A 24,407-nucleotide genomic window follows, 5' to 3' on the forward strand; every position below is an offset into this window, starting at 1 on the left:
TGTCGGCATTTCTCTACTGTAAGTGTTACTAAGTGTTTCTAGCTTAGAGTTTTTGTCGTGGGTGTTGCAGAAGAGAGTGAGGTACGAGGGGGAAGAAGAGAATGAGAGGAAATCTAACTCAGCATGCCACACAGTCTTTTTCTTTCTGTCACAGTAATATATAAATATTTTAGTGTGTATTTGGATTACCTCCCAACTGAGGTTAGGGTGGCCCAAACCTCAACTAGAAGGTAAAAATTTCATTAACAACATTAAAATTTTGTTTGGATAAAGTGAGCTTAAAATGGGCATTTTGGTGAAAGTTGAGATATGTAGCTTTTTAACAAGTGATGGGGGTGGAGCATTAGGATTCTTATTTCTCCCCGTATCTTGCTCAGTCTCCCTATCTTCACAAGCTATGCTAGGATTGTGACAACAAGGTTCACGATGCCAACTTCTTGGTGTCGAAGCACACCATGGTCCTTCTCTATCGAACCTGCCGGTGTTTCACTCCTTGGAAAGCTTGTGATACCAAGTTCATGTTGACTCTCTCTCTCTGCCACCACTGTTTAATCAATTCATGCAAGCATCAACAAGATGAATAATGATGAGCATGATCATCACCATGATCTCCGTGATAGTCCTGATCTCATCACGAGGGGGAGGAGGATGTTAGAGATTCTACTTAAGCTAGTTCTAGTTTAATCAGTGACGTTGGAGTTTCAACCAGAAGTTGCTAGTGGCCTTTTTGATCTCCTCTATGGAGAGCTATGCATCTTGGTGGAAAAGACCATGTGGAAGCGTGATCGGAGCGGGGTGATGATGAGAGCCTTTTCTTCTTGCACAATCACAAAAGCAAAGGCGTGCTCGTGTGAGGGGGAGAGTGTTTTTATTTTTTTATTTTTTACTTACGAATAAAAGAAAGAGAGAGGTTGAAGAAGAATTTCTAATTAATTCACCTACTTAATATTTATTAGTTTATTTTAGATTTTTTAACTTTATTTTTTAAATAAAATTATAATTTAAGGAGAATTACAGTCATGTCCTATGCAAGGGAATTAATTATTGCAAGATTCATTGACAACAGAATTAAACTATATTGACAACACAATATTGTTAATATAATTTAGTTTTGTTGTTAATGAACCTTACATTAATTAATTTCTTTGTATGAGACTTCAATGTAATTCTCCTTATAATTTAAAGTTTAATTTTCTTAAACAAAATGTCAGTTAATCACAAAGTTTAATATTTTTTTGAATCAAATTAATCACAAAAAAACATAATAAAATTCATGCCTTTTTTTGTCATCATACATCTAAACTGACTTTTGAATTAAATTATTTAAACAAATTTCAGTTTATCCAATTGATTTCTTAAAAAAAATGAATCGAAATAAAAATCACATCAAAGTCACACTAATCTCAGTTTGTTAACCTCAATTGTAAATTTTTTAATTCAAACCCACACATAGTGTAAGTGAAGTTGAAACTGAAATATGAAAACTTTAAAATTGACATTACTTCAAAATAATTTATGGTACCAATTACTTTTTACAAAAAAATTTCAAATAATTTTTACTTTTTAACCCTTTTAAAATTGAGAGGTCTCTTGCTCTTCCATCTTTCCTTTAAATTGAGGGGTTTTTTTTTTTTTGAGACGGGAGAAAAAAGAAAGAATAATTACACTTCACTAAATTGCCTTTATATTATTGGAAAAAAATTTTAAACTATTTATTATATTTAAAAAATCATGTCTTCCCCCCCTACAATAAAATAATTTTTATTACCTAATAAAATTTAATAAAGAATTCATTTATGTAAAAATTCAATAACTTTTTATTGGAATATTAAAAAAACTAAAGAAATTCCATTACTGCAATAAAACCTGAATCCTGACATGGGCTGGTTGGACTTATATAAACCCAACAGTCACATGGAAGAGTCCTTTCGAGACATCCAATAAAAGTGAAACGATAGAGAAAATTCGCATGGCCTTTTCACAAAGATGATAATCATGGAGGAACTGTCAAAGCCAAGTGCCGTTGAATTTGAATACGGTAATGGATGAGGAAAAGCCACGTAGAAGACGAAGAAGCCGTGCACATTTTCTTTTTCACATATCCTGCCATCAGATTTTTCTCTACTCGTGACTAATGAGAAGTTCAATTTCTCTTTCCCTCTTCAGACGCCAATTCTTAAGTAGCTTGGCTTGCAACAAGATTTCTTCATCCTCAATAATGGAGAAAGTTTCAGCGGGTAATGAATCATCATATCCATATCTTGGTTTTCTAATCTGGGAATTTTATCGCTGTTTTTGTGATTGCATGTATCTGTATCTGTGATTGCATGTCCATTAAACGTCGTCATTCTCCCTCCAAATCTCACTGTTTTTGTATTGAATTTTAAAATCACCTTACCCAATTCGAGCTATCTAAGGTCAGGTTCCTCGCCTGTTTTATTCAATATTCAATCTGAGAGTAATCATGAGGGAAATTGAACTGATATTGTTAAGGGGGGGATTCTATCTGAACTAGCTTCTTTCGGTGTCTTGTATTTTGACTGGGCTGTTGTTGTTATTTGCATATTGATTTCGTACGACCTTAAGACTGTTCATCCTTGTATTGTCTTTCAGGTGCGGATGGATTCAATCGGACGACTGAGCGCGATCTTAAAGAAGCGGGCGATTATGATTCAAAGAAACGCATATCTGATGATATAATGCCTCACATTCTGCGTCTGTAAGTATATCTCTTTAAACCCCCCAGACACTCAAACGAGCGGAAGTTTAACATTATTCTCTAATTCCTGTCTATTTATTACAATTATCACAAATATTTAGTCTAAAATGCAAGGTACTGAAATCAGACCGGTTATTGAACAGATTAATAAGCTAATAGTTCAAGAGTTAACGATTAAAATTGTAGTAAAACCATGATTAGATTGGCCATAAATAAAATATTTTATTAATCCAGTTAGAAAAACTGGTTCAATGATTTACCGTTTTAACGGAACAGCCTCAAATTTCTATACTTTGCTTCATTATCTTCTACCCTCCATTCTTCATTCGCCTCAGGCCCTCAGCCCTCTGAGTCAGGAACCTTTGGCTTGAAAATTAATGACCTATTGTTGGTTGTATCAGCGCTGTGCTTGTCTCCATGATCTTTTCTGCAAACTGCATATTTTTATAATATTATGTATATATAATTTATTTTTTATGTTCTTGTTTGATACGCTCGTTGCTGAACTCATGGTGAAAGCAAAATGCTCTCACCAACAAGCCAACAGCTGAATTAGAATTTTATTTTTATGTTATTATATTTAATTTTAAAGAATTATCAACTTTGAATTTTTTTAAATAAAAAATAACATATTTTTACTAATTTTGGTTTTAAAATACAAAAACATGAAAGTAATTTCAACCAATTAATTTGATTTTAAATTATTTTGATGATGTTAGTTTTTATATGATTTTTATTTTCACTATATTTTTCTAAAGATAGTTACATTAAACATCTATATTTTGATATAAGAACATTATATTTATTGTGATATTTGCTCATTTTTCTTCTTCTCTATTCTGTTCAAGCTATCCAAACATGTTTTCTCTTCTTTCCATTTTCTCTCCTCCCATTTTCTTTTATCTTAACTTTTCTTCTCATCCAAACGGAAGGCAAAAGATCATAATTGATTATTTTTTTACTTTTAATGGTTAAATCAGTTTTTGATACATATCAAGATGCAATGATACAAGGCACTATAAAGCATTTGCAATGAAACAGCACTATATTGAAAAATTGAATGAAATATTTTACATAATTACATTATCTGGGCTGAATTAGTCAGAATTGTCTTCATAACAATGTAAGAGAAGTCCTAAACAGGAATTAATCAAGGAAGGGGAGATGTCCAATCTTTGGCAGATTAGTAATAGTGAAATAAGTTAGGAGTTTTCAACGATTCTTTTTGTCATCTTTTATCATCTGTAGGCATTTAGCTTGCAGTTAAACTCATAATGAGAATATTATGAACCAAGTACAATGGCTGGAGTGTGGAGTGTTTTCTCTTCTGCCTCTAAGTTCTTCCAAACCATACCTTCCTAAATTGCAGCATTCTTATCAACGGGCTCACCTTTTTATTTTAATTTCTTTCAATATTTCATGTTTCAGATCATTCAATATGTACACTTCGTTTTTCTAGACAAGTTCTCTGTACAAGTCTAATTTTAGGATTTCTCCCCCCTCTACAAAACTTGCAATTTCCTTTGTGTCATTATTTCCAGCAAATTGTTGTGCCCTTTCCAGATATGGATCCTGTGCAACAGCTGTTGACTTTGAAATCTATGCCCCAGATGCTTCTTTTGAGGATCCACTTATGAGTGCACATGGGTATGCATTTGTTTTTGTTTTTCATGGAATAGCCTCTGCAAGTGCCAACATGTCACTCTTAAGTATTCTTGTAAGAAGAGATATTGTTCTTATGTAATTTAAAATGTTGATACTGCAGGTTGAAACAAATCAAATCAGCATTCTATTCTCTGCCCAAGGTTTCTCTTTTGCTTGATCTTGCTTCAATGAATATTAGGTTGATAAGTTGTGACATGAAAGTTTGTTACTAATTACAATTAGGTATTAGACATTTCCACCTTTCCTTGAATTAGAAAATTATATATCCATCTCTCATGTGGATTTTTTAATATGGATGAAAAGTTTGGTCAAAGTATAGCCATACATTATCATTTTTGTTAATTATGATATGTGCAATCGTTTGGCAACCATTTAGAGTACTTGCTTGATTTTATTCATGCTTTCGTTTGTACTAAATCAAAGATGGTCCCTTGATGTTAATTTTGATACTGAAAGCAGAGCAATATAAGCCGGTTCTTTGTAGGATATATCCTCATTGGCTTCTTGTAAATTAGCTTAGCTATTATTTGTTTTTGCTTACAAAAGTTTATGCAACCTAATCTGAAGTGGTAGTGAAAAATCCAGATCATATGTAATCCATGTGGATCATCAAGCATTGAATAGCAGTGAATATTTTGATTAACGATTACCAGTGAAGGGTTATAAGAATTTTCCAAGGGTTGGCGATAAATTTTGGTTCATCTTTTGTTTTTTTTTTGTTTTCTTTTTTGGGTTCTCTTCTGTATGGTCTTGATGCTTGACTACTTTTATCATTTATCCTAGGTATTTAGTGAGTCAAGAATTGTTGACTACAGTGTTGAAGAAAATGTGATTTCTCCAGGAAAACAAGAGGTTGGCAGAATTTTTCTCTCACTTATATGCGGTTCATCATTCTTTAATCTTCTATATGTTCAACTCTACTTTGAGTATCTGCATGTTAATGCATGATTGATTATAGAATGATCCTTATTCATGGTATTGTATGCAGATATTAATAGACAGTAAGCAGCACTACAAGTTCTTGGGGAAGGATATTGATTTGGCATCACTTATTAAGTTATATGTTGCAAACGGTAAAGTTATTCGCCACGAAGACTGGTACGTGCGAATCTTCTTCATACTTCTTTTCAGCTTGCTTTCCTTTTTCTTGTTTATTCAATTTGACCTCTTTATTTTTTTTTCCATATGATAGAAGAAAGTATATGCAAATTTTCTTCTTTCAAGATTACATGAAACTTTTGCCGCCAAGAACATCTACTAGTATAAGGAGTGGGTAAAATAAAGCTTTGTTTGCTTCATGGTCTTACATGTTGATTTGACTAGTCATAGTTTCAAGCATGTGAGCTTGCATTTGCATGTCCATAAGATAGTGATTGTGTTTTTAATATCATACATGATGAAGTCGTGACTGTTACTATTTACTACTTCCCCCATCCTATGTATAAGACATGTTAAACTAAATCACATGGATTAAGAAAGGCAGTTAAAATTAGGTAAAAGTCTTGATTTTTTCAAAATTTTCTATAGAGATCCCAAATTACCCGTAATTAAAGTTATTAACTCTACCATTAAATCTTATGCCACCCAAATGAACCAATTGGATATGTGGGTATTTTTTGAAATAACTCATTAATACTTCATTAAGTTTTATCAGGTGTCTTATATTAAGGACCGAACGAAGCTTCTAGAAGATGTTTTATATTGAGGACTAGAAGAAGTATTTGCTAGTGGCAATAACAGCTTGTTAGGCCAGTCCTAGGTAGCCTAAAATTCAACTGAGGCAAAAGCTTAGAATAAGATGTTCCAACCTAAATTTAAAACTTGAGTGACAAAAAAGGAGATCATGCAGAAACTTGGGTGGATTTAACATATACGAAAACGTGAGTGAGGGAAATAGGAAGACAATGCCACTTCCCATGATTATCTCCTTACCTTAATATGCCGAAACCAAAACTTTCTCATGCTGAAGCAGAAAAAACAAAGATGACCTCCTTTTCTCTTAAAGTTGAGAAACACAGCCAACTAACCTAAGAAAATTTTGAAATGCACCCTTTAAGCATGACCCCAATCAAGATCTAAACTGCATCCAAACGATCATCTTTGAACTGTTGCAACAAGAGAACTTTCTACCATAGCTTCATGATAGGAACTAGATAGTATAGGATACTGAGTTGTACATCAAGTGGGATAGGATGGTCATTATAATTGTTTAACCCAACATTTAACAAGTTTTTAGGCGATTTGTATGTACCTCTGTAAGTATTCTTTGAGTCCAAATACATCCTTGGCTTTGGTGAGTCTTTGAAATCCAACTCACCTAAATTTTTTATTATAAAAGAAAAACAAGAAAATGTCTTACATTATGGAGTGTAGTGTGTATCACTCACATTATAATCAAAGTGGACCTTGTTGATTGTTTTGAAGTAATGTAGATAATAATTTCTGTGGTATATTTGTTCGTCTTTCACCAACCAAAGGAAACTGACAGAATCACCTAATTCAGTGGTAGTTAGTTCTTGAATGTCCACTTATACTGTTGTATGCACAAGCCCATGTTTCCATATATTTCTCCATGGTTGGCCTTCAAGCGCGTATGATTGTCTCCATAGTCCATGCAGCAAATTCTTTTTTCTCTTCTTTTAATGGTCCAACACTATACAAAAAAAACCACAGGAGACACCTGTGAGGAGAGTGAAACAGATAACTTTAAGCTCTGTTAAGAAAGGTAGAGGAAGATCGAAGAGAATACTTTTAGAGATTGTTTAGCGAGAGTTTTTAATTAACAATATTCCTAAAAACTTAATAAATAATATAGCATAATGGCGTCATATAATCCATGTGGCCAACTCCATCTAGTAGGATTAGGCTTGTTGTTGTTTAATGGTCCAACACACAGCATTTTTTTTAGCACACAGTATTATTTTGACATTTTCTTATGAAGAAAATACCCCATTCGTCTCAATTTATAAGACACTTTTAGATAAATTCACACATAATAAAACTCATTAAATACACTTCACAATTTTATTTTTTTGAGAAAAAAGTATAAATTTCAAAAAATGCTCTTTATTTACTACTCTGTTTGTGAAAGAATGTTAGAAGGAGAGTATAATGGGAAGGGTAACATTGACAAAATATCATTAATGAAATATTATTTTTGTCAAAAGTGTTTTATTTTTTGGGATGTCAAATCTCTTTCAAAAATATCTTATAAGTTAGTATGGAGGGAGTGTGACAAAACTACTAAACGTGGGCGTTGGTCAATGTTTCCAAATGTTTAGTCATGCACACTTGAGCTCATGCTTTTTTTCCCTATTTGTAATTTGAAGCCTCACTCCAAGATGTTAGTAATTTATGGAGTTCTTTTAAAAAATTTTTGGCCAAGGTATTTTTTGTAGTTAAATTTGGTCTTTCTTTCAGGAAAAATGACACAATTAAGGACTCTATCCCATACTAATGACAATTAAGAATCGTAATATTAAAAAATTTTCTCATAAACCACAAAAATATGTTACTATTAATACTTCTTAAATCATTATACATTCTCCTTAAAAATACAACATAGAATCTTCAAAATGTTGTTAGAGTATATTTTCATTTAAAGATATGAACATAATAATAATTTAAATCATCTTTGTTATGTTAGAAGATCAAACTGTGACTTTGGGGAGCATGATTGGTAATTTATTTCTGTGTTTTCAGAGGAATTTGTAGTTTTTGAAGTTGTTAGTAATTTTCAGTTAGTCTTTAGATGACAGTACTATCTATTATGAATTTTTATGTCATTTTTTCTATTTGGCCTTCAAGAAAACTAGGAGGGAAACTTTTAAAACTATTTTTGAAAATTTCTCCTCCTAGTTTTTTCTCCTCCTATTGTCTTCCTATTTTTCCCTCCACTCAAACTGTTTAGTTGTCATTTCTGTCTATTATGAATTTTTATCTGTCATTTTTCCTATGTTGGATTTTTATATAGGATGAATTGGTTTACTGGTAAAAAAAAAATATTATAATAAAAAAATATGGTCCGAATTTTTAAAAAATTTAGGAATATGACCAGTTTACATTAATATACAAAAAATTTATCATTGACAATTTAGAAATGTATAAAGGATATCATTGATATATAACGGTATATTATTAACAAATATAATAAACTGATTATAATACAAAATATAATAAATATGACTTGATATCCTTACCCCCAGAGGATAATATAGGTTATATCTGCAGAGGCTCTTTTTATATATGACTTGATGATAATATTTCCAATAGTTGAATGCATTCTCTATCTTTACCTTACGCAAACAAAAATAGCTTGTCCTGTATCACTGACATTGACTTTGAAATCAACTAGGTGGGACAAAAAACCACTCAGGAATAAGGAAACAGTGAAGCTGCCTCTCCTTGGCCGAGTTGCAGAAATGGCTCGTAGGGGTTCAATGCTGGCAACACATGTTTTCATGGGCTTCGGGAAGGATCCAAATGTGTGAACAATTTTAGACTTCAGGGCTGTGTCGTGTGTCTGTGTCAGTGTGTAGAGCTTTATATCATATAGGGGCTTGCTTCCACATGAGTGTTTGATTTCGAGTTTTTGGTCTGTTCACTTTATGGGGGAGATCAACAAGCCATATATATTTACCTGTTTAATCTTTCCCATGGCTTGTGTGGATGCTTCAATGTTATACTTTGAGAGGATATATGTTAGTGTGCTATAAATTAATAACTAGGTTCTGGGCTACCATGAATGTGGATAATCCAAAGCAAATTAGTATAGTATACTTCTCCAGTTCGAACCGAGATTTAGGTGAGATTCGGTGTAGATCCAATTTTTTATTCACTCGTTGGATCCAGGCAGTCTTGGGGGGATTACCACGACTCTTTTCTTGGCGAGAATTCATACATACCTTACAAGTATATGGACGAACATCTATCGAAAAATTTGATGAGTCATATTTCTCATGCTTCATGAACAGTGGAGTCTTTTATAAATATTATGTGGAATTATGGAAATAAATATTTTATATTAGTATGTAATTATATATTTGTTGAGGTTTTGAAAATTTTATGGTAATTTTATGCTTTTTTTCATCCTTCACCACACAAAAAGAACTCATGCACGGATGCACTCATCACATCCACGTAATTAACCTTGCAAACTTACACTTAGAAGAGACTCAGGAAGTGCAAGAAATTCTTGCATGAATCTAGTGTATCATACTATTTATGTTCTATTCAATAAAATTGTATTAATTTAATTCAATAAAATTTTATGTTACTATTTTTAATGATTGTTTTTTAAATTGAGTGCCTTTTTAATTTCTTGCTTTTTTTCTCCTTACCATTATCAATGGCAAAATCATATTAAACAAATGATGTGGTATGCCAAGTCTATACAACAATTTCTCACGAAGTGCTCAATGTCATTGGTCCACATAAGAAATAGTCTGTGGCATAAGCAAAGCAAGTTGAGCTAGAAATTAATGTTGAGATAAAAAGCGGAACAATTATTAGAAAATTAAACAAGTTTATACATAATATAAAAAACTTAAGAGATTATAAAAATAGAAAAAAATTAAAAATTAAACTGTATTAAAAGTCAACTTCATTTGTAGATCTTTTGCGTGTTTCTAATATAATTTGAAACTATTTTTCTAGGAAGGTGTTGATCACTATGGTGGAAATATAAATATTTTTGAGCATATTCATGCCTTATTTAATCAACATGTATATTTGGTAAATTGTAAAATTATAATTTCTAATATTATTGATTTATGGTCATATTGTGTCTTTTTGTTAACAATTAGATATGCTGTAAATTTATTTCTTATATATATATATTATATGTATTTAATATTATTCTTATTTGATTTTAATTAATTATTATATTATCGATTTGACTGCCAATCTAATCAATTAGATCACAAAAATTGAGTCTCATTGACCTTTCCAATTAAACATATGGTCTGACTTTTAAAACATTGCATGCAAAGATGGAATCAAGATTTAACCATGAGAAGGACCAAAATTAAAAAGCATATATACTAAAATATTTCATAACCCTCCCTCCATCCATGATTACATGGCAAGAGAGACGGTGCATTACGAGCAGTGATGGTGTAGAAGAAAAATTCATGGCAAGACGTACGCCAGATATGCATATATAGAATATTGAAGGTATTTCACCATGAATAATTATTTTTAATTAATTAATTAACTAATTAAAGTTAATTCATAGAGTTATTAAATTTATAAATTTTAACCCAACAGTTTTTTCTTTGCGATTTCCCGACTAAAATTTGTTGACTGTAATGCCTCTATAGGATTTGAGAAAAGCTTCTATGCTTTTTCCCAGTTTCATGCACTTCACCTCAATGCCAAAGCATATATAAATCTTCCTATGTGTGATGACTGGTTGAGATTTAATTAAGGATTAAAGGGCATTATTTTTTTTAAACTATTCTCAAGAATATTCTAAATTAAACTATTAAACGGTGTAATGTCACTCTTAAAGTAATAAAAATAGGATAATGTTATCCTTTCGTTAAATATCCGTTACCTTGACTATTATTAACCTGAAAAAAATATAAAAAATGACTCCAAAAAATTATAAATAAGTATTTCACAAAAAAATTTATACCAATTAAGTTCCAAAAGACGTAAATAAAAACCAATAGCTAATGTTATTTGTTTGAAAACGTGCAATGCAACCTTTACTATTAATAAAAGTTAACTTTAACCGTTAGTTGATTAGAAAAATATCTCAAAAATAATAGAAAATGCTTTTTTTGTTATTTTTAGGCCTTTGTTTGTAATTTTTGGGTCTTTCTATGTACCTTTTTTTTTGTCATTTTCTACAATTTTTTTTGTCTTTTATGTCATTTTTTTTGGTCAACTAACTATTAAAATTAATTTTTGTTAATGATATGAATTACATTACATCATTTTTAAAAGTTAACAAAAAATGTCTCACAAAAAAAATTTAGGATTCTAAATACTTCTAAACCTATAGTTTAGAAGTTAAATTATCCTTTAATCTTAATTTATAAATTTTCTTTCAAAATTTATAAGTCTTTCCTTAAAAATTTATAACTTAACTAGTGTATCCAAGATTTATAGGCTCGTCATTCAAAAATTTACAATTCAACTTATGTATGCAAGATTTTATAAATAGATTTTTTTTAAAGCATTGGGTGAGCTATAAATTTAACTAGTGTGATAATTTAGTTACTTGTCAATAGTATTATTAACCATGGTGATTCGATAATTACATAGTAATCAGTAAAACTAGCTGTTTAAAATACCTTGACATTTATTGGCAATTTATTAGGACTTAATTGGCGTTCACAAGTCACCTTCTAACAAAAATTAATGAATGTTTAATGAAGGGGGAATATTTTATCTCTTTTTTTTTATATAGAGAAAATACAAAATGATACAAAGATAGAGGCTGAGGAATCTTTTTCAAATAACAAGAAAAGGCTGCAAAAGGCCCAGGCTTCGTTAGCCGAAGTGTATTGTCCAATTCCGTTTATAGATCCATAAGGGATGCCTACCTAAGGCTATAGAGGGCTCTTGTAACTCCTATGTAGAGGACAAAAATGAATGTGTAGTTGGGTAGTGGAAGTTTGTAGGAAAATTTTTCTTGATTCAATTTTTCCTTAACAGTGGTTAAATGCTGAAAGTCTATATCTGCCATTTATTTTGTTTCTATCTAAGGACGCCAAGAGTGCCTACTTGGGGATATGTTAGCGACCTATGAGTATCACCTTTCAAAACAGCTCAAGTTTCTTTCCTATGGTGAGTCTCTTCCTAGAGCTCCTAGTGAACAATTCTCTGGTGATTTGACCTACAGTATCCAATAATTCGCCCTTTTGATACATGACTGAATGAAACTTGTTGAAGTAGATTGACTCTTTTACTGCTGAGTGATAGGCGCTTAAGTGGGATGGACAACTCCCTCCCAAAAGCTAGTTACCCACTTAAGTACTTTTCTGAGCATCACATATTAATGATTTTTTTTAAAAATATCCAAATACTTCTATACATGCCAAAATTAATTATGAACATAAAACCATGGTTATCTCATAAGTCATAAGCTACTATTGCCTATTTTTCAATTATATATTCCTAAAAATTTATCCAAAAATCATAGAAACTCTATTTTAAAAATCATAGTTTTGGTTCATAATTGTTTTTAATATGTATAAAGCACCCAAGTAACTTAAGTTTCCATCAATGGGCTCCCCTTGGTGGCCCAAGATCCTTGGGGCTATATTGTGACACTTCACTCTTCACTCGACTTTCTTGTTAGTTATGATCCACCATTGGTAGTTCTTTTCGGAACTGTTGACCACCAACTTTGATACCAATTAATGGCTACTCAAGTGGGATAGGGAATCTTCTCTCAAAATCTAGCTATTGAGATGGGAGAATCCATCCATTAAATACCCCATTCATCATTCCATTGCTATTCAATGTGGCATTTAGACATCTCATGCTACCTAAGTCTCCATCAAAATGAAATTGGATGAAGGTTTGATTTGTGCTCGTTTTGCTCTATGGTTGATCAACTCGCAAATGTGCTACTAAAAGGTTGTCTGGTATCACTTTTTAAGACTTAATCATCAAGAATACGATGGATATTCTAGATGATTGGTGGGAGAAAAAGATATTCATATGATGTTCTTATGTGAGGCTATGTACTTATTCTATTTATTTGTGTATTTTGTAATATTATTGGTAATATATATGCAGGAATATTCATCGCATGAGAAATTCAAAAATAAAGGACTATCTTTTGCCAATGAATTGACTGAATTGTTTCGAGGTACCACAGCCAATGGACCCAGAGCATGGGCACCTTCAAGTGGAGTCTTGCTTAGGTTTTACCATAGGAATGAAGATGAGGACGAAGATGTACATCGTCCAAGTATGGCCAATGAAGGTATTGATTTGGAAGAAGGTTCAGGAGATAATGATGGGATTTTAGGAACTTTTACTAGAAAAAGCGATGGATTCAATAGAGTAGTTCTGAATATTTCTCAAGGAATCTTAAGTGGAGGTAGTGGTGAGAGGAAGAGGGGTGAAAGTAGTAGCAATAGGAAAAAGAAAAAGGTACATAGTACAAGTCAAATAGCAAATGCAATGGGTGGCATAGCTGAAATAACAAAGGTAGAATCTCAAGAGGCCAAGGAAACTTCAATTCCTAAAGTCATGTCTCTAGTCAAACAAATGGAGAAAGTTACAGCTGACAAACATTGGCTTTCATAATGTTGTTCACTCTTTATGTCTCGAGAGGCAAGAGTGATATTTATGACTATGAAGGAAGATAGAGAGACTGTGTTAGATTGGTTGAGATATGAGTGTTATAAAAATGGTTGATTTATGAGGGGTTTTAAAACTTGTTATGAACATATTACCTTACTTAAAGATTGGTCTGATATGTTTGTATTATATTATCAAATTTGACTTATGTAACTTGTAACACTTGCCTTGAGTGTTATCCAAAAATCACATAATTCAAACAAACTAAGTGTGGTTAAGGAGTTGATCCTCTAACTAACTTAAGAAATAAATCATTTAAAACCTTAAAAATAATTATAGGTTCTACCTATAGCGCACGGAAGCAAGTTAGACGAAAATGGAATAAAAAGATGCTGTCATGACAGTAATTTATTGCTGTCATGACAGCCCTCCTGGGCCAACTTCCAGGAGGCGGTATTCCGTCATTCGACCTCCGATTGAAGTGATTTTAAAACTCACACGTCACATTCAAAGGGTACTATAAGTGTACCAAATTTCAAAAAGATCCAACGGTCGGATTAAAAATTAGACATGTTAAAAGATTGACTATTTTTGCTGTCATGACAGCTAAAAAGCTGTCATGACAGCACTTCCGGACCAACTTCCGGAGTGCACCATTTCATCATCTGACCTCCGATCGGAGTGATTCCAAAGCCCACATGTCACTTTTAAAGAATACTATTAGCATACTAAATTTTGAAAAGATCCAACGGACGGATTGAATTTTGTGCAGATTACAAAATCAACACTGTAGCTGTCATGACAGCAATTTAATGCTGTCATGACAGCACCTCCAGACCAAATTCCAGAGTGCGTCGTTTCTCCGTCCGATATCCGATCGATGTGATTCCAAAGCCCACACGAAGCTTATAAAAGGTTTTACTTGTGACCCAAATTTTAGAGAAATCCAACGGTCGGATTAAGATTTGGATACCCGGATACAAAAGTGCAGCTTTTTGGTAAAAACCATTTTCAAAATTGTCCAAATCCCATCCTAATGGTCACAAACCTGTGAAAACACTTTGGACACGTCAAATAAGATTAAAAACACTTGATAGAACATTCAAATGATGGAAAACCCCTATACATCAAAATTTGACCACCCGGGTGCCATTTCCTAAAATGGACCCTAAACCCCTAAAATGCACAAATCATACAAGAGTGGTCACAAATCAATCCAAATACCATGTATTTATATAAATACATATGCTAAACATTTTCACTTGGCTCAGAGCTCCTTGTGGGGCCCACGCACCCACTCTCTCTATCCAAGCTGTATGTTTTCCCATAGCACACCATTTGCAATGCAACCACTTTGCATTTGCTTATAAAATCACATATATATCAAAATAAAGATCTGCTTGTAATAGAAACTTGGTCTACTAAGTAAATCCATCAAAACCACACACCATAACCAAGTTTCCTAGCCACAAGTCTGCAAACAGACAAAAATTCATACACAAGCACACAATCCACACATATTCACACACACACACATAATCATATCCTACTGGCACCCTAATCTTAAATACATTACAGTATATTTGCTCAAAAGAAAGGGGTTGCAGTTCTTTACAAATCACAAGCAAACCCCTAGCTTTGCTCTTTTCCCCGTCCACCACTGGATCCTTCGCCTGGACCTAGAATATTGAAAAGAAAGGGGTGAGACAACCACAGTCTCAGTAACAGTGAAATCTATATTGATTATTACAAAGTAAGCCATAATTAAATAAATGAATAATAAATTCAACATAGTATATAATTTAGCCATTTAAAATGCATGAATGCATGACCTAGGTCGGTATGGCCTTTCATGACCAACAGAATGCCCCCTGGCACTCTTTAACTCGCAGGTAAACCTTATACCTACTTGTACCTCCACAGGCACAAAACATAATCTAAGGCATGATCTAATCCACCGAACCGCCTATGCCCCTTCGACGTGAATCTTGAGCAGTCAAAGCTAACTCCCTCCCAGAGCCAGCCCGACTTACTCTCCATGTGAGGGCTACCTTGGCCTAGGCACTCAACCTCACACTTCATATGTCGGATTCCCTCCCCCACTGAGAGGTGTCGAACACTCAATACACTAACCACTTTAGTGCACTGAGCCCACAATACGTAAGACAACACTGAGTACTGACAGTGTGCCATAGAATATCAAAAATCCACACCTTCTCATTGGTGAACTCCCACCGAGATCATGCCTTTTACTCTTGTCTACCTTTCCTGAGTATTGACCATTCAACACTCTAAAGTAGTATAATATTTATAAATCTCATTTCCATAAAAACATTGTTATTAAACAATTAGAAAACATATTTGCACTATAATCAAAGTAGTACCCCATAACCCCTTATAAAGCACATTTAATCTTTTAAAACATGTGATGCATGATAACTAGTAATATTTATTCAAAAATAGCTAAAACAAAGTAATAAGAAATATAAATTCCCCTGTTACCTCAACCCTTTGGTACTAAAAGAGTTCCCCTTGTACAAAATAGGGCTCGGCTTGTTCCTTACTTCTCAATAAGTTCCACCAACAATTTTCTACAACATATAAGTGATCCACATCACTTATCATGACAAATAGTATTAATGAAGACTATAACTTATACCACACAACTTAGGTCAATGAGTCATAATCCACCCTAATGGTCCATATATTAAACCAACCATTCACATAGTATCACTTAACCACCAAAACCATTTATTAGCCATCACTAGGCTAATTTTCAATTTATATAATTTTTTTTAATCAATTAAAAACCTTTACTTAGTGCCACCAACTTTCACCATTAGCCCTTATAATGAAAACCAAACCTTAATTTAAATCTTATTGGGCTCAAATAGCAAAATTATAACTAAATCAATAGGCTTAAACCATTGAGGAGCAAAAACCCAATTTCTCAAGGTTTATTTTGTGCCCAAAACACCTCTTTTCATCCAATTATTCACTCAAAACATTAGATCACTATATAGAAACTCAAAACATGCTCCCTAGAATCCAAAGAAACAAAAGCTTACAAGAATAAAGCCTTTGGGATCAAAATCCAAAAATTTCCTCTTCCAAAAATTGAAGAAAATCAAGAGAAAGAGAAGAGGATTGAAGTAGGGAGTTTACCTATCGTGTAGCCGAGCTCGCAACGGTCGCAAAGACTCCTAGATCCAAGCCTAACTCCCTCCCTTTCTCTTCTCTTCTTCCTCTCTCTCTCTCTCCCGTTTGTGCGTTTGCTTCCTTTCTCATTTTCTCTGCGTTTCTGCATCACTTTGCTCCTTAAAATGCTGGTCAAAAACTTTGGGGAAAATTACAAGAAAGGGCCCAACATTTTTTATTATTGCACAAAAGCCCGGGTCAACTTTGGTAATTTTTCCCATAGTTAAAAATCAAATAAAACCAAACTTTTGCTTAGTAAAATTCGAACTCTGGGCCTCTATTAAATTATTCTAAATTTTAATTTAATTATAGATATTTTATTTTATTTTTGTTTATTTTTTTTAAATAAATTTGAGTCTTAAAATTTTTAGGATGTTACATTCTCCCCTCCTTTAAAAAGGATTTTGTCCCCAAAATCCAAGCTAATACATGAACCAAAGAGATAAACATACCTAGGGAAACAACTGTGGATATTCCTTCCTCATTTGATCCTCAGTCTCCCAGGTTGCATCTCCCGGAGTTGCCCCTTTCCAAATCACTTTTACCAACCGGATTGTTTTATTTCTGAGTTGCTTATCCTTAGCATCCACAATACAATCTAGTTCAGTCCGGTAGGTTAAATTCTCTTGAATTTCAACCTCCTCAGGTTCTATCACATGCGACGAGTCTGGCTGGTACTTCTTCAATTGTGACACATGAAACACGTTGTGTAGACCCGCTAACTGAGGCGGTAATGCCAACTGATAAGCCACCGGCCCTACTTTCTTCAAAACCTCAAAAGGACCCATATATCGAGGAGATAACTTTTTAGCCCGAATTGAGCGTCCAACGCCTGTCAATGGGGAAACTTTGAGGAAGACATGATCCCCAATCTCAAAAGACAAGTCCTTACGACGATTATCTGCATAACTTTTCTGTCTACTCTGTGCTGTAAGAAGTTTTTGTTGGATCAATTTGATTTTCTCTGTGGTCTCATCTACCACATCCGGTCCCATCATTGTCCTCTCACTCAACTCATACCAACAAAGAGGCGATCTGCATCGTCTTCCATACAATGCTTCATAAGGAGCCATTTGAATACTGGCATGATAACTGTTATTATAAGCAAACTCTGCCAGAGGTAAATGCTTATCCCAGTTTCCCTGAAGCTCTAGGGCACATGACCTCAACATATCCTCTAATGTCTGGATCGTCCGCTCAGTTTGTCCATCCGTTTGTGGATGATAAGACGTACTAAATTTCAGATCTGTACCCATAGCCCTTTGCATAGCTTGCCATAAATTCGATGTAAACCGAGGATCACGGTCTGAAACAATATCCCTCGGTACCCCATGTAGTCGCACAATCTCCTTAATGTAGATCTCAGCATACCTATCAACCGTATAGGTGGTCTTGACCGGTAAGAAATGTGCTGACTTAGTCAAACGATCTACAATTACCCAGATAGAGTCAAAACTAGCCTGGGTCCTTGGCAAACCAGATACAAAATCCATTGAAATACTCTCCCATTTCCATTTAGGAATCTCCAAAGGCTGTAATAACCCCGATGGCTTTTGGTGCTCTATTTTGACCTTCTGACAGGTCAAACACTTACTAACATACTCTGTGACATCCTTTTTCATGCCTGGCCACCACCAATGACGCTGCATGTCATGATACATCTTAGTAGCACCGGGATGAAGGGTGTAGCTACTTCGATGTGCCTCATCCAACAATTTCTTCCGAATAGACTCATTGTTAGGAATACACACCCTATCCTTGAAAACCACATACCCATCATCACTAAACCAATAGTCCATTATCTCACCATTCTCGATGTCTTGACTTATTTTTGATAAAATCGGATCTTGAAGCTGAGCATCTCGTATCTCTTTCCAAAATTCATTAGAAATAACCATAGTATTAAGACCATTCAAAGAGAACTTAGTCATACCCAAAAAAATTTCAACCAAAGATTCCATCAATCTATGCTCCCGAACCATTAAATAGGCTACATGTAAGGTCTTGCGACTAAGAGCATCTGCTACCACATTTGCTTTCCCCGGATGATACTTAAATTCAAAATTATAATCTTTAAGAAACTCCATCCAACGTCTCTGTCTCATATTCAGCTCTTTTTGATCTACCAGGTACTTGAGACTTTTATGGTCGCTCATGACCCTGAACTCTGTTCCATAAAGATAATGACGCCAGATCTTTAACGCAAAGACCACCGCAGCCAACTCGAGATCATGTGTTGGATAATTCTCCTCATGCGGTCTAAGTTGTCTAGATGCATATGCCACTGCTCTCTCATCTTGCATTAGAACACAACCAAGACCCTTATGAGAGGCATCAGTATACACATCATAGGGCTTTTGAGGATCCGAAATCACCAATACTGGAGCTGTTGTTAACCTTTCTTTCAACTCAAGAAAAGCTGTCTCGCACTTATCATCCCAGATAAATGGCCTATCCTTCCTTGTGAGTCTAGTCAAAGGCATAGAAATCTGAGAGAAACCTTTAATAAAACGCCGGTAGTAACCTGCTAATCCCAGAAAACTACGGATCTCAGTTATCGATTTTGGTCTCTCCCATTGCATGACTGCTTCAACTTTATATGGATCAACTGCAATACCATTTGCCGACACGATATGTCCCAAGAACCTAACCTCTCTCATCCAAAACTCGCACTTACTGAGCTTGGCATATAGCTTATGATCTCGCAGAAACCTTAGGACAGTCCTCAAGTGTCTGGCATGCTGCTCCTCATCTTTAGAGTAGATCAGTATATCGTCAATAAAAACTACCACAAACTGATCCAAGAAAGGTCGAAAAATGCGGTTCATATAGTCCATGAAAACCGCAGGCGCATTAGTCAGCCCGAATGGCATAACCAAAAACTCATAATGACCATATCGAGTCCTGAAAGCAGTCTTTGCCACATCCTTCTCACTAACTCTTAGCTGATGGTACCCTGAACGTAAATCAATTTTAGAGAAAATCGTGGCACCAACCAACTGATCTAAGAGATCATCGATGCGAGGCAGTGGGTACTTGTTCTTCACCGTAACCTTATTCAACTGCCTGTAATCGATACACAATCTTAAACTACCATCCTTCTTCTTCACAAATAAGACAGGAGATCCCCAAGGAGAAACACTAGGTCTAATAAATCCCTTATCTAACAGCTCCTCAAGTTGCTTCTTCAACTCAGCTAACTCTGAAGGAGCCATTCTATAGGGAGCCTTTGAAATTGGCTGAGTCCCCGGTACCAAGTCAATTGAGAATTCAACCTCACGTTCTGGAGGTAATCCTGATACATCCTCAGAAAACACCTCTGGGAACTCCCTAACAACCTCAATTTCATCCACTATACCTGTCTCAGACCCTTGGGTAGCGAGCACTACCACGTATGTAACAGTACGGAGCCACCCCTTGGGCCTCGACTCGGTACTGGACTCTGGCCCATCACTGGACCAAAGCCGACTTTCCCACAGGTGGTACTGTGGTTATTCCTCACCACTGCCTCTCCAGGGTCTTTTGGAACCTCCCCAGACTCGAACCTCCAACCTCTACCACCTTAATGAAGTTGAGGCGAAGTCTGGTACCATTGAGTCACTTGACCCAATGGTACCAGACTTCGCCTCAACTTCATTAAGGTGGTAGAGGTTGGAGGTTCGAGTCTGGGGAGGTTCCAAAAGACCCTGGAGAGGCAGTGGTGAGGAATAACCACAGTACCACCTGTGGGAAAGTCGGCTTTGGTCCAGTGATGGGCCAGAGTCCAGTACCGAGTCGAGGCCCAAGGGGTGGCTCCGTACTGTTACATAAAAGGCGCCTTTTATGTAACAGCCCTCCTGGGTGACCACTGCCTCTCCAGGGTCTTTTCCCAGGCGCTGGACAACACACATGTCACCACATGATTGCCGGCTTTACCACAGGTGGTACTGTGGCTATTCCTCACCCCACCCTCACGGGGGTCTTTTGGAACCTCCCCAGACTCGAACCTCCAACCTCTACCACCTTAATGAAGTTGAGGCGAAGTCTGGTACCATTGAGTCAACTTGACTCAATGGTACCAGACTTAGCCTTAACTTTGTTAAGGTGGTAGAGGTTGGAGGTTCGAGTCTGGGGAGGTTCCAAAAGACCCTGGAGAGGTAGTGGTGAGGAATAACCACAGTACCACCTGTGGGAAAGTCGGCTTTGGTCCAGTGATGGGCCAGAGTCCAGTACCGAGTCGAGGCCCAAGGGGTGGCTCCGTACTGTTACATAAAAGGCGCCTTTTATGTAACAGCCCTCCGCTCACCCCGCCTCCCCGAGGTCTTTTCCCAGGCGCTGGACACTTCCCTCTCACAAGGTAATGCCGGCTTTCACCCAGGTGGTACTGGGCTTATCCCTCACCACTGCCTAACCAGGGTCTTTGGGGACCTCCCCAGACTCGAACCCGCAACCACTACCACCTTAGCGTAGTTTGGGCGAAGTCTGGTACCATTGAGTCAAGTTGACTCAATGGTACCAGACTTAGCCTTAACTTTGTTAAGGTGGTAGAGGTTGGAGGTTCGAGTCTGGGGAGGTTCCAAAAGACCCTGGAGAGGCAGTGGTGAGGAATAACCACAGTACCACCTGTGGGAAAGTCGGCTTTGGTCCAGTGATGGGCCAGAGTCTAGTACCGAGTCGAGGCCCAAGGGGTGGCTCCGCGCCTTTTATGTAACAGCCCTCCTGGGTCACCACTGCCTTTCCAGGGTCTTTTCCCAGGCGCTGGACAACACACATGTCACCACATGATTGCCGGCTTTCCCACTGGTGGTACAGTGGTTATTCCTCACCCCACCCTCACGGGGGTCTTTTGGAACCTCCCCAGACTCGAACCTCCAACCTCTACCACCTTAACGAAGTTGAGACGAAGTCTGGTACCATTGAGTCACTTGGTTCAATGGTACCAGACTTCGTCTCAACTTCGTTAAGGTGGTAGAGGTTGGAGGTTCGAGTCTGGGGAGGTTCCAAAAGACCCCCGTGAGGGTGGGGTGAGGAATAACCACTGTACCACCAGTGGGAAAGCCGGCAATCATGTGGTGACATGTGTGTTGTCCAGCGCCTGGGAAAAGACCCTGGAAAGGCAGTGGTGACCCAGGAGGGCTGTTACATAATATGTAACACCCTCAAATTTACAAACCGATTTTTCGCAAGTTATTAATTCAAGAAATCATTTTTTTTTTCATTGAACCCTTATCATACCCTTATCATGGTAGAAAAATTTCTACCATGATACATCCAAGACAATATACCACAGGTCTTAAAATATCTCAAAAAGCAATTAGAACCATGAGGGACAGACATGATCCTCATAGCATGTTATTTAAATTAGGTCATGAATCAAAAGGGACAGACATAATCCTCTTGGACATATAAATGCATTTAATAAAAAGGATTAGAGTTTACATGCTCCATAGACAAGATATGTCCTAAGTTGGCACAAGATACATTGTATAATCCAAAATAAGAGGCAACGTAAAAGATGGTGTCTCATACACCATAATTACACCTCTGGTGCTTTCTCGGCCGGATTCGCTCCTGTAAAAATATTAACCACGGGGAATGAGACTTAAAAGTCTCAGTAACCAAAAATTAATATGTAATGATGCATGCGGATGTAACTAATCATGCGATTGCTAAGTGGGCACACAAAACATTTAACCGAACAATATTTTCAAACAAACCGAACAAGTATTTAATTTGCATGACTGCACCTTATATCCTCCTTTCGCCATGCTCGGACGCCAAATCACCCGGCCAAAGGTGAGTTGGACCAAGCGACACGCCACTCATTGGGTCCAATGAGGGCTTACCACGTGGTAATAATTAACCGAACAGAAATTCCCATTAACACCATACATTAAAATACCCTGACAAGTCATGCATCATTCAAATATCCAAACAGGAATATATCCGAACAATAATATCTCATCATGATAAACAAAAATAAATTTTTAACCCACTTGGCAATAATTTCAAACAAGTATATACAGTATTTATTTTCAATAATTCATAATTTTTCCAAACAACAAAACAACACATAACCATTCACAAACACACTCATCACAACACATTAATAATGGTTACCTTGTGTCTTGAATAACAAGTTCCCCTTCACAACTCCTTTTTCACCACTATCTTTGTCAATATAATCTACATAATTATTTCACAATACTATATATTAATTTTACATTAAAATAAATAACTCTAATTTAAAGAGTTAGAAAGTCTTAAATCTATAGTCCATATTAACACTAATTTAAGATTTATGCCTTATTTAACTTCCCAAATTCTTTTCTAAAATTCTCGTACCCTAATGAACTATTTTTTTTTTATCCTCAATTCACTTCTAGTATCGCAATTTCATCCTTCTACATTCTAAAAATTCATCTAAAAATAAATTAAAAATTTTAGAATTATCCTGAAGCCTCAAATCACCTTTCTATAACCTCAAAAATACCTATTCATACTTAAATAAATATTTAATAATCATAGATTTATCCCTACATCTCAGATTCCACATAAATTCAACCATATAGATCTAGATTTTAACTCAAAAATTCTTAAACATGAGTTTCAACCTTAAGAAAATATTCTATAATATTTACTATATCCCTAAGAATTTTAACCTATATTTTTAATCCATCATATCATCAGATTAACTATCCTATAGAAAAATCCTAATCAAAATATTTACTCTATCCTACAAAATAATCATATCACTAGAAAGCTAATATTATTTAGAAAATAACTATAAAATTAATTTTGTAATTAAATAAATTTTTAAATGCTAATCTAAACAGGAAAGTTAGAACATACCTGAAGAAAAAAGAAAATAATCCCCCCTTGCGAGAAAACGCCGAGCAACGTGAGAGGAAGAGAGAAAAATAATATAAAAATGGGATTGTGAGTCCCAAAATTATATTAAAAAAAAACTATAGGTTTGAATTTAATTATTCAAACCTTTGGGCCCAAAGTTGCAATTTTCTCTAAATTGCATCTTAGCCTCTCATGCTTCTTAATGCACACACCCCCTCCTTTTTATACATGAAGGCACCTCTTCTCTTCCCTCATCTAACCAATGTGGGACTTAGAAACAACAACCTTCCACCCTTCCTTTTTTTTGTTCCTTCTACCTTCTCTTTTTTTTTTAACACACACATAAAAAAAATTATTTATGTATTATATCTTAACTAAATATTGCTTATGTGGTTTTAAATTTAAATTTTTAAATTCATAATTAAATACCTAATCATAATATTATTTCTAAATAACCTCAAATAATATAAATTCCTATTATTATCATTTTTTTTCCTCAAAACCTAAATTCCACAATTTCTTTATTATATAAAAATCAGGATGTTACAATTCTCCCCTCCTTTTAGAAATTTTGTCCTCAAAATTTAATAGATAAGCTTAGAAACTATGTACCTAAGCAAAAATGTGGGATAATCTCGCCTCATACTCTCCTCGGTCTCCCAAGTAGCATCACCTAGGGCTCCACCCTTCCAAATCACCTTCACGAGTCGGATGGTCTTATTGCATAGTT

The 24,407-nt window shown here is 35.2% G+C and overlaps 2 protein-coding genes and 1 long non-coding RNA gene across 4 annotated transcripts; 2 read left to right on the plus strand and 1 right to left on the minus strand.

Moving 5' to 3' along the window:
- Positions 1-1,971: 1,971 nt before the first annotated feature.
- On the plus strand, positions 1,972-9,122 carry LOC129293079 (uncharacterized). 2 transcript variants are annotated; one of them, XM_054930883.1, is made up of 8 exons: positions 1,972-2,038; positions 2,167-2,237; positions 2,614-2,719; positions 4,283-4,366; positions 4,485-4,524; positions 5,168-5,236; positions 5,373-5,482; positions 8,739-9,122. In XM_054930883.1, exons 2-8 carry the CDS (start codon positions 2,219-2,221, stop codon positions 8,872-8,874), a joined length of 564 nt encoding a protein of 187 aa, XP_054786858.1. In that variant the 5' UTR covers positions 1,972-2,038; positions 2,167-2,218; the 3' UTR covers positions 8,875-9,122. The 2 variants fall into 2 exon arrangements, with proteins under 2 accessions (XP_054786858.1, XP_054786857.1); XM_054930882.1 differs by lacking the exon at positions 1,972-2,038 and having other exon boundaries at positions 2,078-2,237.
- A 3,820-nt stretch (positions 9,123-12,942) lies between these two features.
- LOC129292316 (uncharacterized) lies at positions 12,943-13,654 on the plus strand. Its single transcript, XM_054929889.1, has 2 exons — positions 12,943-12,984; positions 13,139-13,654. Exons 1-2 carry the CDS (start codon positions 12,943-12,945, stop codon positions 13,652-13,654), a joined length of 558 nt encoding a protein of 185 aa, XP_054785864.1.
- Positions 13,655-21,989: 8,335 nt separating this feature from the next.
- Positions 21,990-23,857, minus strand: LOC129292156 (uncharacterized). Its single transcript, XR_008588870.1, has 3 exons — positions 23,678-23,857; positions 22,946-23,011; positions 21,990-22,396 (listed from the first exon to the last, which is right to left on the minus strand). It is a non-coding gene; the product is annotated as an uncharacterized LOC129292156 (long non-coding RNA).
- Between the last annotated feature and the right edge of the window lie 550 nt (positions 23,858-24,407).

This window comes from Prosopis cineraria, unplaced genomic scaffold, assembly GCF_029017545.1.
Source record: "Prosopis cineraria cultivar Desert tree isolate PC_DT_omini unplaced genomic scaffold, ASM2901754v1 PC14, whole genome shotgun sequence".
Taxonomy (NCBI): Eukaryota; Viridiplantae; Streptophyta; class Magnoliopsida; order Fabales; family Fabaceae; genus Prosopis; species Prosopis cineraria.